General features: G+C 38.3%; 3 protein-coding genes across 3 annotated transcripts; all 3 read left to right on the top strand.

Moving 5' to 3' along the window:
• The first annotated feature begins 11576 nt into the window (after nucleotides 1–11576).
• On the top strand, nucleotides 11577–13188 carry LOC145632941 (uncharacterized). The gene is made up of 2 exons (XM_081685261.1): nucleotides 11577–11651; nucleotides 11827–13188. Exons 1-2 carry the CDS (start codon nucleotides 11577–11579, stop codon nucleotides 13186–13188), a joined length of 1437 nt encoding a protein of 478 aa, XP_081541387.1.
• A 1776-nt stretch (nucleotides 13189–14964) lies between these two features.
• Nucleotides 14965–15711, top strand: LOC145632940 (uncharacterized). Its single transcript, XM_081685260.1, has one exon. It carries the CDS (start codon nucleotides 14965–14967, stop codon nucleotides 15709–15711), a length of 747 nt encoding a protein of 248 aa, XP_081541386.1.
• A 255-nt stretch (nucleotides 15712–15966) lies between these two features.
• On the top strand, nucleotides 15967–16485 carry LOC145632938 (uncharacterized). The gene has a single exon (XM_081685259.1). It carries the CDS (start codon nucleotides 15967–15969, stop codon nucleotides 16483–16485), a length of 519 nt encoding a protein of 172 aa, XP_081541385.1.
• The last annotated feature ends 5336 nt before the right edge of the window (nucleotides 16486–21821 follow it).

The raw sequence follows: 21821 nt of genomic DNA, 5'->3' as shown, positions 1-21821 counted from the left end.
AAATAAGTTATTCTTCAATTTTTTGTGTTTTCGGATTATCGCACTCGTATTTTTTTTTATTATATGCATTGTTGTTTTTTGCTAAATTAATAAAATTATTTTTATTTGTTTAAATAAACTTAAACATAATTATTAATTAGATAAATAATTTATACTTCCTCCGTTTTCTTTTACTTGCAACACAGACTTGTGGCACGTGTTTTGAGGTCGGGTTTATGTAATGTAAACGTACAAATTTTTCATTGTAATTTTTACAAATGATACTTAACCCTATTCTAATTTTCGTGTAAAAATTATATTGATAAAATCGCTCGTTTACCCTCACTAATCACATATATTAAGTTGTACTAAAAAAAAATAAAGTAAAAGAAAACGGAGGAAGTATAACCTAAATTAAAATAAAGTTGTTCAAAAAATGAAAACAAAATATATTAACATTAACATAAACATAAATTAATCACATATATTAAGTTGTACTAAAAAAAATATATCGTTTAATTCGTTTTTTTTTCATTTATTAAAAAAAAAAAAAAAAAAGGTGGCACGGTTTGGCCCGCGGCCCGGCACGACACGGCCCGCAAGGCACGTGGGCCGTGCCGTGCCGTGGGCTGGGGTGTGCCAATTTCAGCCATGGCTTTTATGAGTTCTATCTTCAAAAACTTACCATTGAGTTTTAATCACTTAATGCGTTTCTGTATTGTCTGCAGGAACCATGTGGAAGTAATGAGTCTGGGATAGCCAGTTTAGTGAGGTTAGGACAAGCTCCGGCGCCTTTATCAGCAAGGGCAAGGTCTGATTTTAGTCTTAATTTTCGGCATTTTTGTTGTGGTGTAGTGTATTTTGTTGATTGATTTTGTTTTGTCTTAAACTTTTAACGATGATTTGTTTAGCTGAACCTGATATGAAACTAAGATCGATTGTGTATTAGATAATGTGATTAGCATAGAAATTTTGAATCCCGGGCAACATTTTGTTTGAAAAACAAGTGATGATGAAGAATGAGTGTTTTAATTGGGTGTGTTCAATGAAGAATGAGTGTTACTATGTAAGAGGATAGGAAATGATATTTATGTGACGAATTCCTAAGAATTAGAGGTAGAGGTGAATATTTTTCTCGCATTTGGAAATTTTGAAGTATGTTGTACTTTATTTGGATACTTTAAGTGCATAGTTTCATTGGTTGGTCTATTTTATTGTATGTGCATAATTTATTTGCATCAAATATCAAATTTTCTTTGTTAGGTAAATAACTCATGTTTATGTGTTTGGTTCTATATGGGAAAGATAGAAGTTCCTTAGGCAATTTTAAAGCCTTTTTGGCTCTATACACTCCCAAAAGTGAGATAATGGTAAATTTTCATTGATTTCAATTCATAAAAAACAAAATATAAGGTAATTAAGGATGTTATGTGTTATATTGTGTTAATTTGAACAAATACATGAAAGATGGGAAAGATAGAAGTCCCTTAGGCATTTTTGAAGCCTTTTTGGCTCTATACGCTCCCAAAAGTGAGATAATGGTCAATTTTAATTGATTTTAATTCATAAAAACCAAAATATAAGGTAATTAAGGATGTTATGTGTTATATTGTGCCAATTTGAACCAATACATGAAATATGGGAAAGATAGAAGTCCCTTAGGCAATTTTGAAGCCTTTTTGGCTCTATACGCTCCTAAAAGTGATTAAATGGTCACTTTTCATTGATTTCAACTCATAGACCAAAATATAAGTTAATTAAGGATGTTATGTGTTATATTGTGTCAATTTGAACCAATACATGAAAGATGGGAAAGATAGAAGTCCCTTAGGCAATTTTGAAGCCTTTTTGGCTCTATATGCTCCCAAAAGTGAGATAATGGAAAATTTTCATTGATTTCAATTCATAAAAACCAAAATATAAGGTATTAAGGATGTTATGTGTTATATTGTGCCAATTTGAACCAATACATGAAAGATGGGAAAGATAGAAGTCCCTTAGGCAATTTTGAAGCCTTTTTGGCTCTATACGCTCCCAAAAGTGAGTAAATGATCACTTTTCATTGATTTCAACTTATAGACCAAAATATAAGTTAATTAAGGATGTTATGTGTTATATTGTGTCAATTTGAACCAATACATGAAAGATAGGAAAGATAGAAGTCCCTTAGGCAATTTTGAAGCCTTTTTGGCTTTATACGCTCCCAAAAGTGAGTAAATGGTCACTTTTCATTGATTTCAACTCATAGAAACCAAAATATAAGTTAATGAAGGATGTTATGTGTTATATTGTGTCAATTTGAACCAATACATGAAAGATGGGAAAGATAGAAGTCCCTTAGGCAATTTTGAAGCCTTTTTGGCTCTATACGCTCCCAAAAGTGAGTAAATGTTCACTTTTCATTGATTTCAATTCATAGAAATAAAAAAAAAAAGTTAATTAAGGATTTTATTTGTTTTATTGTGTTAATTTGGACCAATAATGAAAGATGGGAAAGATAGAAGTCCCTTAGTGCAATTTTGAAGCCTTTTTGGTTCTGTACGCTTTAAAAGTGAGTAAATGTTCACGTTTCATTGATTTCAATTCATAGAAATCAAAATATAAGTTAATTAAGGAAGTTATGTTTTTTATTTCTATATTTTGAGTTTTATTTCTATAATTTGGACCATCACATTTATTCTAATGATTGTTTTTATGATGGATTGTTTTTATTTTGTAACCTCATTCATATGGTTTTTTTTTTTCCATTAGGATTTTTGTCCAAGGGCAGCCCTGATGATGTTGACAAGTTGAATGTGGTTCGAGAACAGTGGGAGCAATACTTTAGAAGTAAATATTTATTGAATGCATAACTATTAGCTTAGGTAGAACAAAGTAATATTTTTAGTGTTGTATGTTGTATATGTCGGATAAATTTATACAAGTTTTTATTTGTAATGTGTTACTACTTCAATTTTTATATTATGTCGTATTAATTTTTACGAAAGATTGTTCTGTATAATTGTTTATTTACAGGAACAGGTTTATTATAATAGGTTTTAATTAATATATATTAATTATATATAAATACATGCTGTCGAAATTTAATTAAAAAAAACATAATTTAATGATTATTTGTAACGGGCAGGAGATTTGTCAATTACAAATAACCACGTATTCGTAACGAGCATTTTTGTTGCTCGTTACAAATAAGTGTTTAACTATATACTATAAAACTTTATTCGTAATGGACATTTAAAATGACAGTTACGAATAATCACTTATTCGTAACGGGCGTTTGAGGTGCCCGTTACGAATAAGGACTTATTTTAATACAAAAAAGGATTTAATCGTAACTAACATTTCAAATGTCCGTTATGAATAATGGGTTATTCGTAACGGACATTTGAAATGTTAGTTACGAATAACCCATTATTCGTAACGGACAATGCCCGTTACGAATAACAATGGCCATCCGTAACGGCCGCATACGTAACGGACGCTGCCCGTTACGGATGGACCCTTTTTGCCCATTACGGATGGCCTTTTTTCCACTAGTGTTAGTTACACAAATAAAAGAGTTAAGAAACGCGTATCTTGCACCGTCGAGCGCACGTCTCTAAAAGTAACCGATTTGCTGCCGCTTTACTGTTTTGATGACTTCCTGCAAGCTAGAGAATGACATCCCTCTTGAAAACCGCTACGCCTGTAACTGCTTCCAATATAGAAGATTGCTTTGCCTGAAACGATCCTCCTCCACTTTGATAATATTCCACGTCCAAGGGAATACTATCGAAGATTGCTTCTCTTGAAACAATCCCCAGTTGTTTGTGACAACTCTCCACAATCTAGGGAATGCCACCTTGATGTTTTGATGTTCACTCGTCTCTGAACAAAGTGCTTCTTTTTTATATGTTCACGTTTCTCTGAACAAAGAGCTTCTTTTTTATATGACTCCAATTTCCGCTGTGATAGTCTTCGAAAAGATCACTGCTTTTTAATCCGTAATGCTGCTATGACAGTACGTTGGCGCTTTGCTGCTTGTGAACCAGTGTGTCGGCAATCCTCTTTTATTTGGGAATAGTTGCCAACACAACTCTTGTATGATGTAGACAATCCGATTTAGGGAAAGTTGTCAATGCCACGTAACAATCCATCCTTGGAAATGTTGCCACGATGAAGCGACAATCCGTATCTCGGAAAATTTGCCAAAATCCAATTTTGGGAAAAAGTTGCCAATGCTTTGTAACAATCTTTCATAAGAACTTTGCTACGATCGACAATCCACGTCTTGGAATATAACTCTTGAAAGCAATCCACCTTGGAAATTTTCCAACGCTATGCGGCAATCCTTTTGGGAAAATATTGCCACAATTGACAATCCGCATCTTGGAACATTTGCAAAAAAGAGTCGACCGACAATCCACTTCGGGAAAATTTGCCACTTTTTGAAATGAATGACAATCCACGTTGAGGAACTTTTGCCGAAATTTATGATGAATAGAGAGACCTACAACAATCCTTTGGGAAATTTTGCCATAGGGAACTGGGTGTATGACAATCCAATCTTGGAAAACTTGCCAGTGATGACAATCCGAACTTGGAAAAAATTGCCAAACAGAGAAGGAGCACGACAATCCACGCTTGGAAACCTTGCCAGAGATGACAATCCAATCTTGGAAAAATTGTCGTTTGAAGAAGATGCACGACAATCCATTTTTGGAAATATTGTCAGTTAGGGATGACAATCCAATTTTTGGAAAAGTTGTCATTTAATAAGAATGCGCGACAATCCATATTTGGAAATATTGTCGTTTAAGTGCTTGCTTTTGAACCGATTGTAATGAGCCAGTGTTTTAGGCACTTAAGCTAAGTGAGACGATTTTTTGTTAGGTCAATCACTTACTACGATTGTAATCGAGCCGACTACTAATCATGTCAAATTGCTTATAGGGCTAACTGGCGTACCAAGGAACCCGAAATTGCTGTATGAGGTTGAAATCACCTTTCTGAGAGGCTTCGAGCTCTATCGTTGTTGAGATATTTCTGGCGCCAGGAATTGGAGTAGGGTCCTCCCTATTCTGCTGCACCTGTATTTATTTTGACTATAGAACTTTGCCAATCTTTTTAATTATCTTAGGGTTGACCTAAGGTTTAGCATTGCTCGACTCATTGACTTGATATGACTCAAGGTATAAACTTGACTCGATATGATTGACTCGAGGTTGACTCGACTCAAAGAGTTTGACACATGTGTTAGACTCAAATCAAAGTGACATGACACGATATGACTCAATGTGTACATGACTCGTGTGTGCATAGTAAAAGCAAAAATTATCCGTCGTTTTTGTGGAAGGTACCGACTTTCTCCCGAAAAAGAAAGACGCGAAAAAGAAAGAATCGAAGTGAAGTTTTTGAAGGTGCATGTTGAATGAGCTTAATCAAATGTTGTTTGATACTATCTCTCAAGGTGCAAGGATTAATCCATCCTAGGCTATCTCAATGGTTGACTCAATGATGAAAGTATTTGGGTAACTTAGGCACGGAGGCTAAGTACTTCGTACTTCAATGTACAATGACAATTATGATTAATGAGCGATTTTGATATGACAAGGCATGCTTCAGCATTATGTTAAGATTTCATGACAAAGGGTTCCTAAGGGAAGTAAATTTGGTCATGTATCTGTGATGTGTGTGAAAGTGACACTAAAGTTAGTGTGTGGAAAAATATTATTATTATAAGAGTCAAATAATGGTGATTCTTAGGTTAGGTAAGCTAATGACGTAGCTCTCTTTTATCTTTTGCTTTAGCATCTGTTTCATTTTTATAAGTGTGGGAAATCCCGATCATGCGGTCTATCACTCACTTGGCATTCATGTTTCTCAGGAACGGTACCGAGCACTCGATAAGAGACGCAAACTGAGACGTGTTCTTATCGAAGATATTTTCATATCAAAGACATTGGAACACTTACCCTTTTGTACACTCGTTTTCATTTTTTTATTTTTGCTTATTTTTTGCTATTGATTTCTTTTGAATTTGCTCAAGCTTTCTTTATAATTGCATAAGTTGCACACTGTCCCATCCCAAGATTAGATAAATGTAGGTTGAAAAAATAAAGGTCTATCGTTAGACGAGGCTCAAAGTGGTTTATGAAGAAAGGATTGCATATTTGAAAGGTGAAAGGAGATATGACGAGGCTACAAGGGGTGCCTCAAATCATTGGTATACCTTGTGCTTAATTCGACATGGATTTTTATTTATTTATTTTTTTTTTTATTCATTTTTTGTTTTTTTTTATATTTAATGCAATATAATGAAATGATCATATTTAAGGAAATAAATGCTCATTTTATTAAAAAGGGGAAAAGAAAAAAACCACAAAATTGATCTAAAGGAAAAGAAAAGGTGCCTATGCTAGACTTATTGGGGAAAGGAAAAAATGAAAAGGAAATAGAAAAAGAGGTCATGAAATCTTGTCGTTGAAGCTCGCCTCTGCCTTGTGTTGTTTGCTCCGACATCATCCAATCTTCTCGCTAGCTAGAGGCAATGGGATCTTATTTGCCTCTATGAGATCTTGAATGAGGTTTTGAAACCTGTAGCATTCATCAGTAGTATGACCGTGCCCTCGATGGTACTTGCAATAGGAATTTGGATTCCATCTCGAAGATCGATTTTCTGGTGTTGGATCCTCGGTAGGGCCAATAGGTTTGATTAATCCTCAATCATAGAGACGATCGAAAGCAGCATCGTAGGTCATTCCAATGGGTGTGAACTCTCGCCTGGATTTCCTTTTAGATCCTTGATTGTCCATGGCTAAGACACCATTATGGTCAAAGGTACTAACATTATTACTAGAGTGGGCGTTTTCGGAAGAAGAAGGATTGTCGTTCTTCTTTCCTTTCTAGCCACCGTGGTTACTATTGTTAGTAGCTTTTTGCTTTGCGAGGTCCTCTTCGATTTCAATTCCGATGTCATAAACGGCCTTGAAAGTATTCAATTTATGTTGATATTTTAAGTGCTTTGAATACTTTTCTTGGAGATTCTTGATAAACATCCTCACAGACTCCTTTTCGGTGGGGACCTCAATCATTTTGGCGGAAGTTTCCCTCCATTTATTAAAGAAAGAAGTAAAGCCTTCATTATCTTTTTGTCTTAGCATCTCAAGTTGTCTATGGTTGGTTTCAACTTGAATATTGCACTTGTACCTATCAACGAAAGCGTTCACTATCGATTCCTAGGTAGAGATTTTCTCCTTGTCAAGGGAGAAGAACCATTGTTGGCAAACGGTTTCAAGAGATAGCGGGAACAGAGAGGGGAAAACCTTCTTATCGATACCCTTAATGTTCATTATAGTTTCGAAAGCTCTTAGGTGAAAATAAGGGTTATCAGTTGCCTTGAATTTAGGGATGTCAGTGGCGTTGAACTTATGCGAAAGAAGTTCCTTGTCCAGCGAGACCCCTTATGAACTCATGTCCTGAAATTTGTAGTCACTAGATAGCTTGCTCAAGCTTTCTTGCATGAGGTTCATTTGTTGTTGCTTCACGGGATCATCGATCTTGAGTGTGAGTAGCTTCAGTGTCTCAGTCAAGTTAGTCAATTGACTCCTAAGTTCATTAACTTCCTCTTGAGTTGCCATTATCTTCTTAGCCTTCCTCTTTTGACGAATCGGTTTATCAAAAAGTGAGACTTGAAAAAAGAGGTTGTCCTTGATTAATCGCCCTTCTCTCCTCGACCAAGTACTCTGGAAAAGGAAATTGGGGATATTTATTGTTAATTATTTGACTCAAACTCTATTCAACATGCAATGGATGGAGGAAGTGAAGAAAGATGGAATAGAATGTGAAGAAAAATGATGTAGATGGAGGGATATGAAGAATTAGGAGTAAAATGTACCCCCCAACTCAAATGACGGAAAAGACCGACTCATGCATGAACCTAAGACATGGTCATGGTGTGAAAAGAGTATGTACAAAGTGTGTACTAAGACTAGTGAGTGTAGGTGACATGTTAAGACTCGTGTCATGACCATGTGGCTAGACTATGTGACTAGACTCAAGCAAAGACTAAGTTAAGACCTCAGGCATATGCATTAAACTGAATAGGCTGTGGTATTTTAGTCATAACTTTTGATCTGTGACTCTGATTTAGATGAAACCGACGCCAAATTAAAGATAAAACTCGGGGCTACATATCCATAGGTTGTAAGACTCGTAGTTCTTTATAGAACTCCAGATATGACCAAAACAAGTTGACGCTTGTGCAGTATACGGGAATAAAAATCCGGGTTGACTTAAAGGAACTATGACTCGATTTTAGGTATATTTATTAGCTCTGATAAATTAATTAATTAATAAAAAAAATTCCTTTAGTCATTAATTATTTTATTTAGGCTTAATCACAAGTCAAACAAACGGTTAGGAAAAACACATAGAGTGTGCACAACAAATAATGCACAATTAGTCAAGTAGGCACAATATGATGCAATGAGTTTGCAACCTAACCATGGCTCTAGTTCTCTAAAGTTCGGGATATGGTTTAGTCAAAAAGGTTCCATGGTTAATTTTCCGGATGCACCGCGCGGAAGCCTAACCGTGAAGGGTTGGCGCGAGTGGATGGGACACCGCGAGTTTTAGAAAAAAAACTCGCTTCCATGGTTTGGTGAATTCAACATTCTCGGATGTACCCTTTGTTGCACGGAGTGTTCAATCAGGTAGATAGAGCATGAATTCCCAGAGGGTTATGTCCATATGTAGAACACATATGGGTTTCAGAAAAGTGAGAAAAAATTCAATCAGGAAGTAGGATCGAGCAAACAATACGAAAAACCGGTCGAAATTAGAACGCATATTTATGGCTCGGTATTGGGGGAGGTTGGCGCCAGCAATCAGAGACTGGCGCCAGCTTTTAGCTGTAGCGCCTGGCGCCAATGCTAGCATCTGGCGCTACGGTTAAAATGCTGGCGCCAATGTTCTGGCCCCTGGCGCTACTTCCCACATGCCTCAGCAGCTTTATGTGCTCGATAAAATTTTCCAGTTTCGCGCGGTGTTATTTCGGTCCTAGTTGTGAAAGATATTTCTCAAATTTCCTACATGTAAAATCCTATGTTTTTAACTAATTACGGATGGTCTTTCCAATGAGATCTTTTTTATGCATATGACAATAATGTTAATCAAAATTACGCACATCAAATACTTAGAACGTTTCGAGTCTCATCCACTCATTCTAAATCATTGCCGAAACAAATTCAGGAATTAAAATAGAAATCCTCCCCAGTGGAGTCGCCAAAAACTGTAGGGAATAAATTTCAAGCGTTAACCCCTAGCTTGAACCCCACTGTGATCATACACTAAAGTACGGTGGCGTCCAAAAGGGAAGAAGATAGAGCAAAAGAGTCGCCAACAAGTTTTTTTAGGAACTTGTAAACCATTCACAGGGTGAAGGTTACACCCCTTAACGATCCAAGAGATCGTCAACTCCATAAGGTCTAGAACCAAATAAGGGTTCGGGGATGAAGGTACAAATCCAACCTAAAAGAGATTGAACCTGCCCTAATAATAGGCCTCTACTTTATTCAGATTGTATTCATGTGCGCTTTCTGACTAACATGCAATCAATAGGATTAACCTAAACCTGTTTATCTATGTTGGTTGAATATAATGCACAAATAAACTATTATTGGCGATCACTTTAAACTATAATCACATTAACCCTAAATAATAAATAAGATTATTAATTATCTTATTAAGCGTGATTACAAGTACCAATTCCCTTTAAACATGCATAAAAGGCGTGATCAAGCAATAACAATAAAAATCAAGCAACATAATAAATAATCGTCATAATAATAATCATGAATAAAATAATCATCATCAAAATAATAATAACAATAATATTCATAATCATCATAAATTATAACAATTATAATCATAATCATGTTCATGTTAATATTAAAGCAAAATAAAACAGCAAGATCCTAGGCATGATACTAACAAGATTAATAACAAACCCTAGCATGTCACTAAACAATAAAAATCAAAGCTTTAACCCTAACATGATACTAACAATCATAAGTATTAGGAAGAGAATAGGAAGTATCGCAGGAATCATAATAAGCATATTTGATATTATAACCTTTTCCCTAAACATGATACTAGGAATATCATAATAACAATATAAACATGATTTCTACATCATAATATCAATTAAAACCATTAAAGCACTTACTTTGATGCTTCGTACCTCTTTCTAATAACAAAATACACACGTTAGTAACTTCAAGGAAAACAATAAACAAACAATTAAATTACATAATTGAAATAGAGATTTGGGACCAAACCCTCAGAAATTAAACCTTTCACGTCTAGGGCGAAGGCAACTTCGAATATGGCTAGGTGTTTCTAGATCTAATGAATGCGGAATTTTTTATGAAAAAGCAAGGTTTAGAAAAGAGAAAGAAATAGAGAGATGGTGAATGATTAAGGAAATCTTGATGAGAATTAGCGAACGATTAAAGAGAATTGAAAACTGGTTGTAGGTGAATATAATTGAAAAGCTGGTTATTGATGATTGAAAACGGAGTTTTTACGACGTTATTTATAGAGAAAATCAGCCAAAAAGATAAAATTAATAAAGCAGAGTATTGGCGCAACTAAAACAGAGCTGGCACCAACCCTGGCTAACTGGCGCCAGGCGCCAACCCTAGCTAACTGGCGCCAGGCACCAGGCCTAGCTCCAGGCGCCAATGCCTGGAGTCAGGCGCCAAGCTTGTTTTTGACGCGCATTCTCAAATCAGATAAGTTTTGCCGTACAGGAGGATAAAATCGTGTATTTTCCTCAAAAATGCTATTTAATTTTAATTAAAACTCTGAAAAGTCAACAAAAGTCAATTTATCAATGCTAATTGAATTAGGAATGAAAAGAATCTTCTAGAAGAATCTAGAAGACTAAAACCATTCCTAATTGCATTAGGAATGATAAATCATATTAGGCCCTCCCCTAGATCATTGGGCCGCATATAAGGCTAAAACCGGGCCCAGTTTGGTAGATTGGCCATAACTTCCTCAATATTCATCGGAATTGGGCTTATAATATATCGTTGGAAAGCTCTTTGCAAGCCCCATTCAACTACACTACTATTGGACCCATATCATGGACCAACCAAACTAGATTGGATGTTTTCTTAAAATAAGTTTTCAAAAACAGAGAGAAGAGAAAAGAAATTACAACTTTCCGCAACACTAGACTTCCTACACTTTCGCTTCATTCAATTATGATTCGACGCGAAAGGTACTCATCACCGGGTTTGGTTTTGGGGAGATACAAATGGGTGTCTACAATAGCCATGCAGCTCGACATGTCCGGAACCTTTCACACCCCTAACGGGGAAAAAGGATCTAACAACAGGGAAGCAACCCCGGATCTAGACTTTTTGGATGCAGGAACCCCCAAGAAGGACAATCAGGAAGGAGCCGAAGAGGGAAAAGTAGAGAAGATGGTCAAGGAATACCTCAAGACAATCGAGGCCAAAATCGCCAAAATTCCTGGAATGCCGAAACCCATGGAGGAAGAGGCAGCAGATGGCTATATAGAATCTCCCTTCTCATAAGAGATCACCATGGTAGAGGTGCCGAAGAGGTTTAGCACGCCCAATATGACCATGTATGATGGAACAACGGACCCTGATGAGCATGTATCCCTTTACAAGTAGAAGATGATGACAAGCTCAATCCCCAGAGACATCAGAGAGGCTATCATGTGCAAAGGCTTTGGAGACACGCTATCAGGTTCAGCTCTAACTTGGTTCATTAATTTAGATAATGGGACAATTCGATCTTTTGCAGGAATGGTGAACCTATATATTCAAGGTCCAGTTTGCTAGCAGCAGAAAAATCAAGAAGCAGTCTTCAGATCTGTACCGCGTTGTGCAAAGACATGGTGAATCCCTGAGAGATTATCTTAACAGGTTCAATAGAGAAAAGATTGGAATACATAAGTGTGATGCTCCCACAACAATCGAAGCATTCAGAAGAGGATTACTAGGCCATAGTGAGCTCTACAAGGAGTTGACCAAATATCCCTGTACAACCTTTGAAGATGTGCAAGCCAAAGCTATGACTCAAGTCAGATTTGAGGAAGATGCGTATGCAAGAAAGACTCCCGAGCCAGATCTCCAGTCAAGAAGGAACAACAATTTTCCTAGAAGGGATCATCGATTCAAGCCGTATCAGCGTTCCCGCTTTGATGAGGGATCAGTCAATGCTGTCGAAGAAGAATTTTATGATTGGAGGGAAGATCCTGAACTCCCACCTAAGTTACATGAGTATTGCTTCAATGTTAACCCTGCAGGAGTAATTAGGACCCTAAATAAGATGGGAGATACTGTGCAATGGCCCAGGAAGAGTGACAGGCCTGAAGAGAAGAAAGATCCGTCCAGATGGTGTGATTTCCATTCAGATATCGGTCACGCTACCGATGAATGTGTCGCGCTCAGAAAGGAAGTTGCATACCTGCTAAAAAAGGGCTACCTCAAAGAACTCCTGTCAGATAAATCTAAAGCTTCAGGGAGGGAAAGAGAATCTAAGCAAGGAGGTCCTCCACCTCCGCCTCCAATTGTCAAAACCATCTGTTTCATATCAGGAGGATCAGAAGTATGTGGGTTAACGTATTCAGCAGCAAAGCGGCATGCAAAGGAGAGTAACAAGGATCAACCTGACAAGAGGGAGAAATCCAAGATAGACATTCCCATCATGTTTGAAGAAAGCGATGTAGTAGAAGGCCATCATGACGGCCTAGTGATTTCACTCCCAGTTGGAAACTGCATGATCAAGCGAATCCTAGTGGACAACGGAAGCTCCGCAAACATCATCATGCTTGACACTCTAAAACATATGAACATAGACGAAAAGAACATCGTCAACAAGTCAACAATGTTAGTGGGATTCAGTGGGGAAACCAAGAAGACAAGTGGAGAGATTACATTGGCCACATACGCAAAAGGAATCAATCTACAGGTCAAGTTCCTAGTGATTGACACTCTATCTTCGTATAATATGATCTTAGGCAGACCCTGGATACATGAGATGAAGGCCATCCTCTCTACGTACCATCAAGTCATTAAGTTTCCTACTAGGTGGGGTATTCAAGAAATCAGAGGAGATCCTAGGGAAGCCAACGAATGTTACAAGATCGCACTAAAAGCAACATCTGCAGAAAAGAGTTCAGCATAGCAATCAGAGGGTCAACTGGGCCAAGAAAAGTTAAGCATAACAGAAGAACAAGAAGCTACAAAAGTCCAGTTGAACCCCAAACATCCAGACCAAAAGGTCAGAATAGGATCAGAATTGAAGTCAGAACTCAGACAACAAATATATGACTTTTTAGAAGAGGAAAAAGATGTATTCGCTTGGACCCATGAAGACATCTCTCCAGACGTAATTACTCACAAGCTGAATGTAGATCCACTACATACACCAGTAAAGAAGAAGAGAAGGAAATTTGCGCCAGAAAGGAATAAGATTATTAATGAAGAAATCCAGAACCTATTGAAGACTGGAAAGATCAGAGAAGTATAGTACCCGGAATGGCTCGCTAATGTAGTAGTAGTCAGGAAGAAGAACAGAAAATGGCGCATCTGTATAGACTTCACAAATATCAACAAGGCATGCCCAAAGGATTCGTTCCCTCTACCTCATATTGATGCCATGGTAGACGCCACAGCAGGGCATGAGCTACTATCCTTCATGGACGCGTACAGTGGTTACAATCAAATCCTCATGCACAAGGATGACCAAGAGAAAACCGCTTTCATTACTAGTCAAGGAATATACTGCTACAAAGTAATGCCTTTTGGATTGAAGAATGTCGGAGCAACATATCAAAGGTTGGTGAACAAGATGTTTGAAGAGAAAATAGGAAATACAATAGAGGTCTACATAGACGACATGGTAGTAAAGTCCAAAAAGGCAGAAGATCACGTCAGAGACCTTAGAGAAGCATTTGCCATCCTGAAACAGTACGACATGAAGTTGAACCCCATAAAATGCACATTTGGAGTACAGTCAGGAAAGTTCCTAGGGTACATGGTTACGCAAAGAGGAATAGAAGCCAGCCCAGACCAAGTCAAAGCCATCTTAGACCTAGAGCGACCAAAGTCGAAGAAGGATGTACAAAGCTTAACAGGGAAAATCGCAGCATTAAATAGGTTCATTTTAAAATCTTCAGACAAGAACAGAGCCTTTTACGAAGTATTGAAGAAGAATAAGGAATTCAAGTGGGAGCAGGAGCACGACGAAGCATTTCAGAAGCTGAAAGAATACTTGGCCAACCCATTGATTCTCTCTAAGCCTAAGGAAGGAGAGTCGCTCTAGCTATACCTCGCAGTGTCTGAAGGGACGATTAGTGCAGTCCTCACGAGAGAAGAGGACAAGGAGCAATTCCCAATCTACTACGTAAGCAAAACCCTACTCAGTGCGAAAACGAGGTATGCATCATTAGTGAAGATCGTTTTAGCCTTAGTTACTGCTTCAGTAAAGTTACGCCCATACTTTGAAAGCCACTCCATACGAGTACGCACCAACTACCCCATCAAAGCTATCATGAGAAAGCCAGAAATGTCAGGAAGGATGGAGAAATGGGCCTTACATCTAAGCAGGTACGATATACAGTACGAGCCCAGGACTGCAATCAAATCACAAGCCTTGGCAGACTTCGTAGCAGACTTCAGCCCAACTCTTGAAGAAGAAGCATAAAAAGAAGTATTGGCACTACAGGAACCAAAAGCTACACAGAAGTGGATACTTCATACTGATGGCGCAGCAAACATACGCGGAGTAGGCCTAGGAGTAGTACTGACATCACCCCAAGGAGACAAGATAGCACAGGCAATAAGGTGCAACTTCAAAGCCACCAATAATGAAGCTGAATACGAAGCGCTAATCACAGGATTAACCGTTGCAAAAGACATGAAGATACAACATCTAGAGGTAATTTCAGACTCCTTACTCATGGTAAATCAAGTCAACGGAGAATATGCAGCAAAGGATGCCAGGATGATAGCCTACCTGGAAGTCACAAAGAAGCTTATTAAAGAGTTCAAGGAATTCAAGATAGATCAAGTACCCAGAAACTTGAACACTGAAGCAGACGCCCTAGCAAACTTGGGATCAAACATCAACCCAGAAGAATTCGGAGCTATCCCCCTAGTGCACGTACTCTCTCCAGCCATAGAGAAAGAATCGATTGTGAGCGTCTACAAAGTTCAAGAAAACCCTACAGAGAAAGAAGGCAACAGCTGGACAACACCACTGAAAGAGTACCTCTTGGACATGACGAAACCAACAGGGAAAGTAACAGCTCAAGCACTTGCTCAAAAAGCCTCCAAGTACTGCCTAATCAGCAATGTACTCTTTAAGAAATCTGCAGCAGGCCCCTTCTTACGATGCCTAGAAGAAAAGGAAGCACAGCAGGTCTTACAGTCTTTACACAGTGGAGAATGCGGAAATCATTCTGGAGGAAGGAATTTAGCCAACAGAGCACTTAGAATGGGATACTACTGGCCCATCATGAGAAAGGACGCAGCAGAATTCGCCAAGAGGTGCCTAGCATGCCAGAAACACGCACCCTTGACACACAGGCCATCAAAAGAGCGACATCCAACACTGACACCTTGGCCATTCATGAAGTGGGGAATGGATATAGTAAAACTTCCTCCATCATCAGGACAAAGAGTATACTTCTTAGCAATGACATAATACTTTTCAAAATGGATCAAAGCAGAAGCCTACAAGGAAATCAAGGATAAGCACGTCATATCGTTTATAAAAAGAAACATCCTAAGTAGATTCGGGGTACCAGCAAAGATCATTACAGCCAATGGATCCCAGTTCATCAGTAATAAGACTACAAAGTTTTGTAAGGAATGGAACATCTTCCTCATCACGTCTACACCTAGGTACCCACAAGCAAATGGACAGGCAGAGTCAAGCAATAAAGTCCTCATAGGTAACATGAAGAAAAGGATGGAAGGAGCAAAAGGGAAATGGGCATACGAACTACCCAACATACTATGGGCAGACAGAACAACTCCAAAAGGCGCTACAGGCCACACCCCATTCTCGTTGTTGTACGGATGTGAAGCAGTGATCCCAACAGAGGTAGAGGTCCCCACAGCAAGATACGGGTTAATGACAGAAGAAAGGAATCAAGCAGAATTAATTCACAACCTAGACACAGTGGAAGAACTTAGAGAAGACGCAAAAATGAGAATGGCAGCATATCAGCAAGAAGTAGCAAGATCCTTCAACAAGAATGTCAGAACAAAAGTCTTCAAGCTGGGAGATTGGGTTCTCAGAAAGGTATACGAAAATACCAAGGAAGTAAACGCAGAGAAATTAGCACCCAACTGGGAAGGACCGTACGAGATCATTAAGGTGGTAGGAAATGGAGCCTACAGACTCAGAAATGCAGAAGGAAAAGAGGTACAACGAAGCTGGAATGCAGCGCACTTAAAGCTATATCATTTCTGAGGAGCGAAGGTACGTAGTTATCATTTCGATTTTATCTCTTTTTACAAAAAAAAAAACACACAGAAAAACAGAAAAACAAGCAAAAAACCAAAAAAAGAAGAAAAATAGAAAAGCACAAAAATCTCCAACAGCCAAAATCAGCACGAAAGGTACTCCTCTCTACTCGCACTTTGTCAATTCAATTTATGATCATTACGAGTACTGACTTTGGCATCGGAGGGCCGTTGGGGAAACCCACGGCCACCCCTCACATTATTCTGTTTTGCAAGGAGCAACACCTACACTACTAGGCAAGAGCACAATAGGTCATCACAGAGCAAGGGTTAATCATCCTTGTAAGGAACAAACCAACTGTCCTCACAGAACAAGCAAACACATGTAAGCAACACTACATTCATATTACAACTGTAATACAACTACAATACGACCGTAAGACAACAATGATACAATAAGAAACATAAATACAGATCAACATAGCAAAAGAGGCAGAATTACTTAGTTGCAAAGCAATAAAAAAGACAAATTATCCAGCTACAAAAGTGTAGCACAAAGACAAAATAAAATTATCCAACTACACTAAGGCAGTAAAAATAAACATCCTTCAAAGTTAACAAATTTTTTTAAGGTGACACAGCACCATTGAAACTAATTCTCGTCCATGTTATCAGCAGGGACCACTTCCTCAGCAACAGACTTAGTACTCTCCGGGACATCCCTGACCTCGGCGTTGTGAGGAGAATTCACTTCCTCATCAGCATAGCTCAGCAACAATGTGCCACAAGCAACAGTCCCTGCAGGAAATGCAATCTCAAAAGCAGCCTTATCAGCATCATAATCCCAGGCCTCATGCTTTCCTTGCTGAAACTCCTCCATCATTTCAAGACGAGCTTTCCCAAAGTAATACGCAGCATCAACAGCCTCGTTTCCAGCCTCCTTCAAGGTTCTCTTCAGCCCATCACGTTCAGTAATGCATTCCCTATGCCTAGCACGTTCAGTAATGCATTCCCTATGCCTAGCACGTTCAGTCTTCAGAGCATCAGTAGCAGCCTTGTACTTGTCAGAAAGAGCATCACGCTCCTTCTTCATAGCCTCCTACACTCGAGTAAACTCTGACACTTTGCCCAGTACGCCCAAGCAAGACTAAAGGCTCTGCAAAATACAGAATCAAGTAAGAGATGCGCAACCCGATATAACCATGTTTATTAAATTTTTGTTTTTTTTCGGAGTATACCATACCTGGAAAGACTGCACAGCAGCCTCTTGAGAAAGGTCAGCAAAAGTCTGCGAGGATTGATGATCCTTGAAGGACGGAAACAGTAGGGTATCCACATGCGGAGCCAAGGAATCAAAAGAGAAATCAACAGCATCAACATCAATAGGCACCTCCAACTTCCTCTTAAGGCCAGTACGAGGTGGAGGTGGAGGAGGACCGCTCTTTGGAGCAACCGTTTTGAGAGGAACGGCCTCCGTAGTTTGAGGAGAGGAGCGATTTTTAAGGCGACCTAAGAGAGAGGACGAGCTAAGAAGGTCATGAGACCTTAGTGACCTCGAAGTATCTACAAGGAACATGGCAGAATTCAAAAGGGGATACAACAAGGAACATAACAAACATACTCACCAAGGAACATAACAAACATACTCAGCAAGGAACATAACAAACATATTCAGCAAGGAACACAACAAACATACTTAGCAAGGTACATAACCACTTCAGAAAGGACAAACAAATTGGGAACCAACTAAATCATTAACAAGGGCGAAACAGACTTGCAACAGGATACATCTACAGGGAACGACACAACAAAAAATCACAAGCACATCAGAAAAGAGAAAAACATACCTTGAGACATAGTTGGGGAAACTTTCGGCTCAGAATCAGAATCGTCCAAGGACTTGATCTGGATAACTGCTTCTGACTGCGTCAATTTGATGAAAGATCTCTCGTCTGCACTCAACTCGTACAACTTGTCTATCAGGTACAGAGATTGAGAACGCTGCTTCAATTTACTCACTGCAACCATCAAGCAAATAAGCCCAAATCAACAAAGAAGGAGAGCAAAACACAAGAAAATAAGAAAACAAAATACCTTCAGCCTCAACAGTGTCAATCAAAAAGTCACAATCACAACCCAACGAATCAATCCTCACAAAGAAGAACTTGTGATACCACTTCTTGTCAAACGCCTTCTCCAAGTCAGCCACCAAAGGACCAACACCATCTTTCAAATGAAGACCAACTCGACCCTTACCACTGGTCCTAATAGTATAAGGATAACACAAATCCCTCACATCAAGTTCTAAACCCAATTTCGCACTCAACAAATCTAAAATTCTCAAAACCCTCCAAGTTTGGGGCAATAACTGACAAGATGAAACCCTAACCCTAGAGAGAAATTGACGAACAAGAGAAGAAAAAGGGAAAGTATGCCCAACTGCAAAGGGATACTCAAAGAAGCACACCCAACCAGGGGCAGTCTAGTCAGCCCTCTCCCTAGAAGACGGGATTTTCACCACAACCCCATCAGGGAATCGCGCAACAGTAGCGACGTTCTGAACTTCTTCTTTTGTTATGGTGGAAGGATAAACATCCTTAGCAGGGAAGACGTTCTGCGCTACCAAGGACGACTTTTTCACACCCTTATCCACCCCAACAAACACCACTTTTACATGATCACCCATCACAAAACAAAAAGAAAACAACGAAGTAAAGAAACAGAGGAAACAGAGAAGAGAGAGAAAATACCTGGTGAAAATTGTAATTGGGGCAAAGCAATGAAGTGATTAGACAAGAACCTGCACACCCAATAAATACCAAAGAAAGAAATTAAATAAACCTCCATGTACAGTTATCGAGGAAGTTGCTTTAAAACCGTCACCACGTTTCCTATTTTGCTAACCGTTGGAATAATTTCTGAAAAATTCAAAATCCTTCTAACGGCTTTTTAGGTAATTTTCACTTCCAAATACTCGAAAATAAAAATTAGGGGCAATTGTTGGGCCCGTATTATCACACGACCCATTGTACTTAGGGCACCAATCCAAGATCAATAAATCAGCAAGAATACGCAAAACGGCTTGATTGGAATAAACAAGGAAAGCAGCATCAAGCATATAAATCAAGGAGATACTTGCCAAAGATACACCTACAGAACAGGAAACAAGATTAATCAAGAAGATCTTATACATTTCAAAGATATTCTTAATATATTTGTAAACCCTAGAGATCCCTAGGTATAAATAAGAAGAATGAGACATTTTAACACTCATGTACGTTCGCATTTACTTAAATATAAACAATTTGCTCTACTTTTATCTACGGAATTGCATCCCTACTGAACAAGGAGGCCTATCCTTACTCAGTATTGTATCTCTAAACTCATCTTCTCTATATAATTGAATATTTACTGCTTACTTGTTGATTACTTATTGATTTATCATCGTTCTTAGTTATTTTATATTCTATTGGTAGAATGATTGTTATTACCCCTCAAACCTAGCAAATTCTTAGATGCCCTTATTGAGATTTGCCTAAACAGTTCATAGATAACTAGTTGAGCTGAGATTGGATGCCTTGTTGGTGAAGTTGCAACTCCTAACGCATCATGGTGAGCCTTCTTCTTAATTCTAGGTAACACTTGCCTGCAGTAACATATATGGAGGGATTCTAAATGGAGTTTCGTTATGTAGGTAGAAATGCATTTTAAGGGGCAGTTGAGTAATTTTGCATGCTTTTTGCTAGATTGAGTGGAATTCCACCTCAGCTCCCGTTTTGCTTTATGTCAGGCCGTTTTAAGTGTATTTAGGTATTTTCTCAGGTATTTGGTAGTGCTGGTGTACTGTAGAATTTCTCACGTATTTGGCTTTTGGAATTCCACCTCGTCTTTTTTTATTTTCTCTCTCTTTCTCACTTTGTCTCACTCTCGCTTGCCTCCTCTCGCTCTCTCTCCTCTCGTTCTCTCACTCGTATCTCTGGTTTTTCGACTCCATTATAGCGTTGCCGGAATTCTTAAGCTTGTAAAGGTGTTAGATGATTATCGTCGTGGTGTTATTGATGAAGACTTGCCGCAACTACAGGCGCTAAATTAAGTAAGTACAATTCCCTTTTTCTGTTTGAGTAAATTGAGTTATAATATTATGGTCTAATAATTGAAGTTGGGGGTTTGTTCATTTTTGAATTGAGTAAGGGTTGGGGTTTAATTGTAATTATTGGGTTTTCTGGGAATCATCTTAGAGCATTCTCACTAGTGAGCAAAAAAAATTCTCCTCATTCTCTCTCTACCCACTTTCTCTCTCTTCCCAACTAAATTTGCTCATGAGCATTTTTAGTGAGCAAAATCTATCCCACTAGTGAGCAAAAAAAAAATGCTCATCAATCTCTCTCCTACTTTTTCACATACCCCACCAATATCTCTCTCTCTTACACATCACCCTATTAATATTTAATATGTTTTGGTTAAATTAATATTTATGGGTACTAATTACAATTATACTTTTATTTAATTTAATACAATTATTAAATTTTCATTCAAAATATTGAAATTTAATCGCTAATTAATTATAAATGTAATACAACATAAAATTTAATTAGCGTACGAATACATTTAATACTACAAACCAATAACGAACCTAGATTTTAAACGTACGATTAATACTCTATTAAATTGTAATCTTACGACAAATTTATTTTTTTTACTCATTAATAGAGCCATATTTTTGCCAAATGTGTTCCACTAAATCCGCTTTTAATTGAACATGAGTGTCTCTGTCACGTAGTGACATTCTTCTGTGGACGTACGTGTCGAAATCAACGTTTGGCGGTCGGCCAACATTGAATTCAAAAGGCTCGTTATTGTTAACTGTAGCACTTGTAGTGGGTCTTGTAATTTGCGGGCGATCTTGTTCATAGTACCTTCTTAAAACTTCGGCCCGAGCATAGTTGTGTCGTTCATCTTCGACAATCATGTTGTGCATAATGATACAAGCTTTCATTATGTCACACAATATGTCTTCGTTAAACGCAAGGGAGGGTTGTCGTAGAACGGCAAACCGAGCCTGTAAAACCCCAAAAGCCCGTTCAACGTCCTTCCGAGCTGCAGCTTGTTTATCAGCAAATAATTTTTCCTTTTGAAGTTGTGGAAGTGTTATACCTTGAATAAAAGTAGCCCATTTTGGGTAAATGCCATCTGCTAAGTAATAGCCCAAGTTGTACTCATGGTCGTTCACGGTGAAATGAATTGGAGGTGCCCGACCATGAAGAACATCATCAAAGACCGGAGATCGGTAAAGGACATTAAGATCATTACAAGATCCCGGGATCCCAAAGAATGCATGCCAAA

This window comes from Chenopodium album, chromosome 5 (genome assembly GCF_948465745.1).
Source record: "Chenopodium album chromosome 5, dcCheAlbu1.1, whole genome shotgun sequence".
NCBI lineage: Eukaryota > Viridiplantae > Streptophyta > Magnoliopsida > Caryophyllales > Amaranthaceae > Chenopodium > Chenopodium album.
The sequence above is the reverse complement of the archived record's forward strand: the minus strand, read 5'-3'. Positions and strand labels throughout refer to the sequence as shown.

What these genes read in the sequence shown, in the direction of transcription:
- LOC145632941 (XM_081685261.1), top strand. Translation starts at nt 11,577, where the DNA reads ATGGTAGAGGTGCCGAAGAGGTTTAGCACGCCCAATATGACCATGTAT. An exon ending in CAACGGACCCTGATGAGCAT is followed by an intron (nt 11,652 to 11,826) that starts GTATCCCTTTAC and finishes TATATATTCAAG; the next exon opens with GTCCAGTTTGCTAGCAGCAG.
- LOC145632940 (XM_081685260.1), top strand. Translation starts at nt 14,965, where the DNA reads ATGGTAAATCAAGTCAACGGAGAATATGCAGCAAAGGATGCCAGGATG.
- LOC145632938 (XM_081685259.1), top strand. Translation starts at nt 15,967, where the DNA reads ATGAAGAAAAGGATGGAAGGAGCAAAAGGGAAATGGGCATACGAACTA.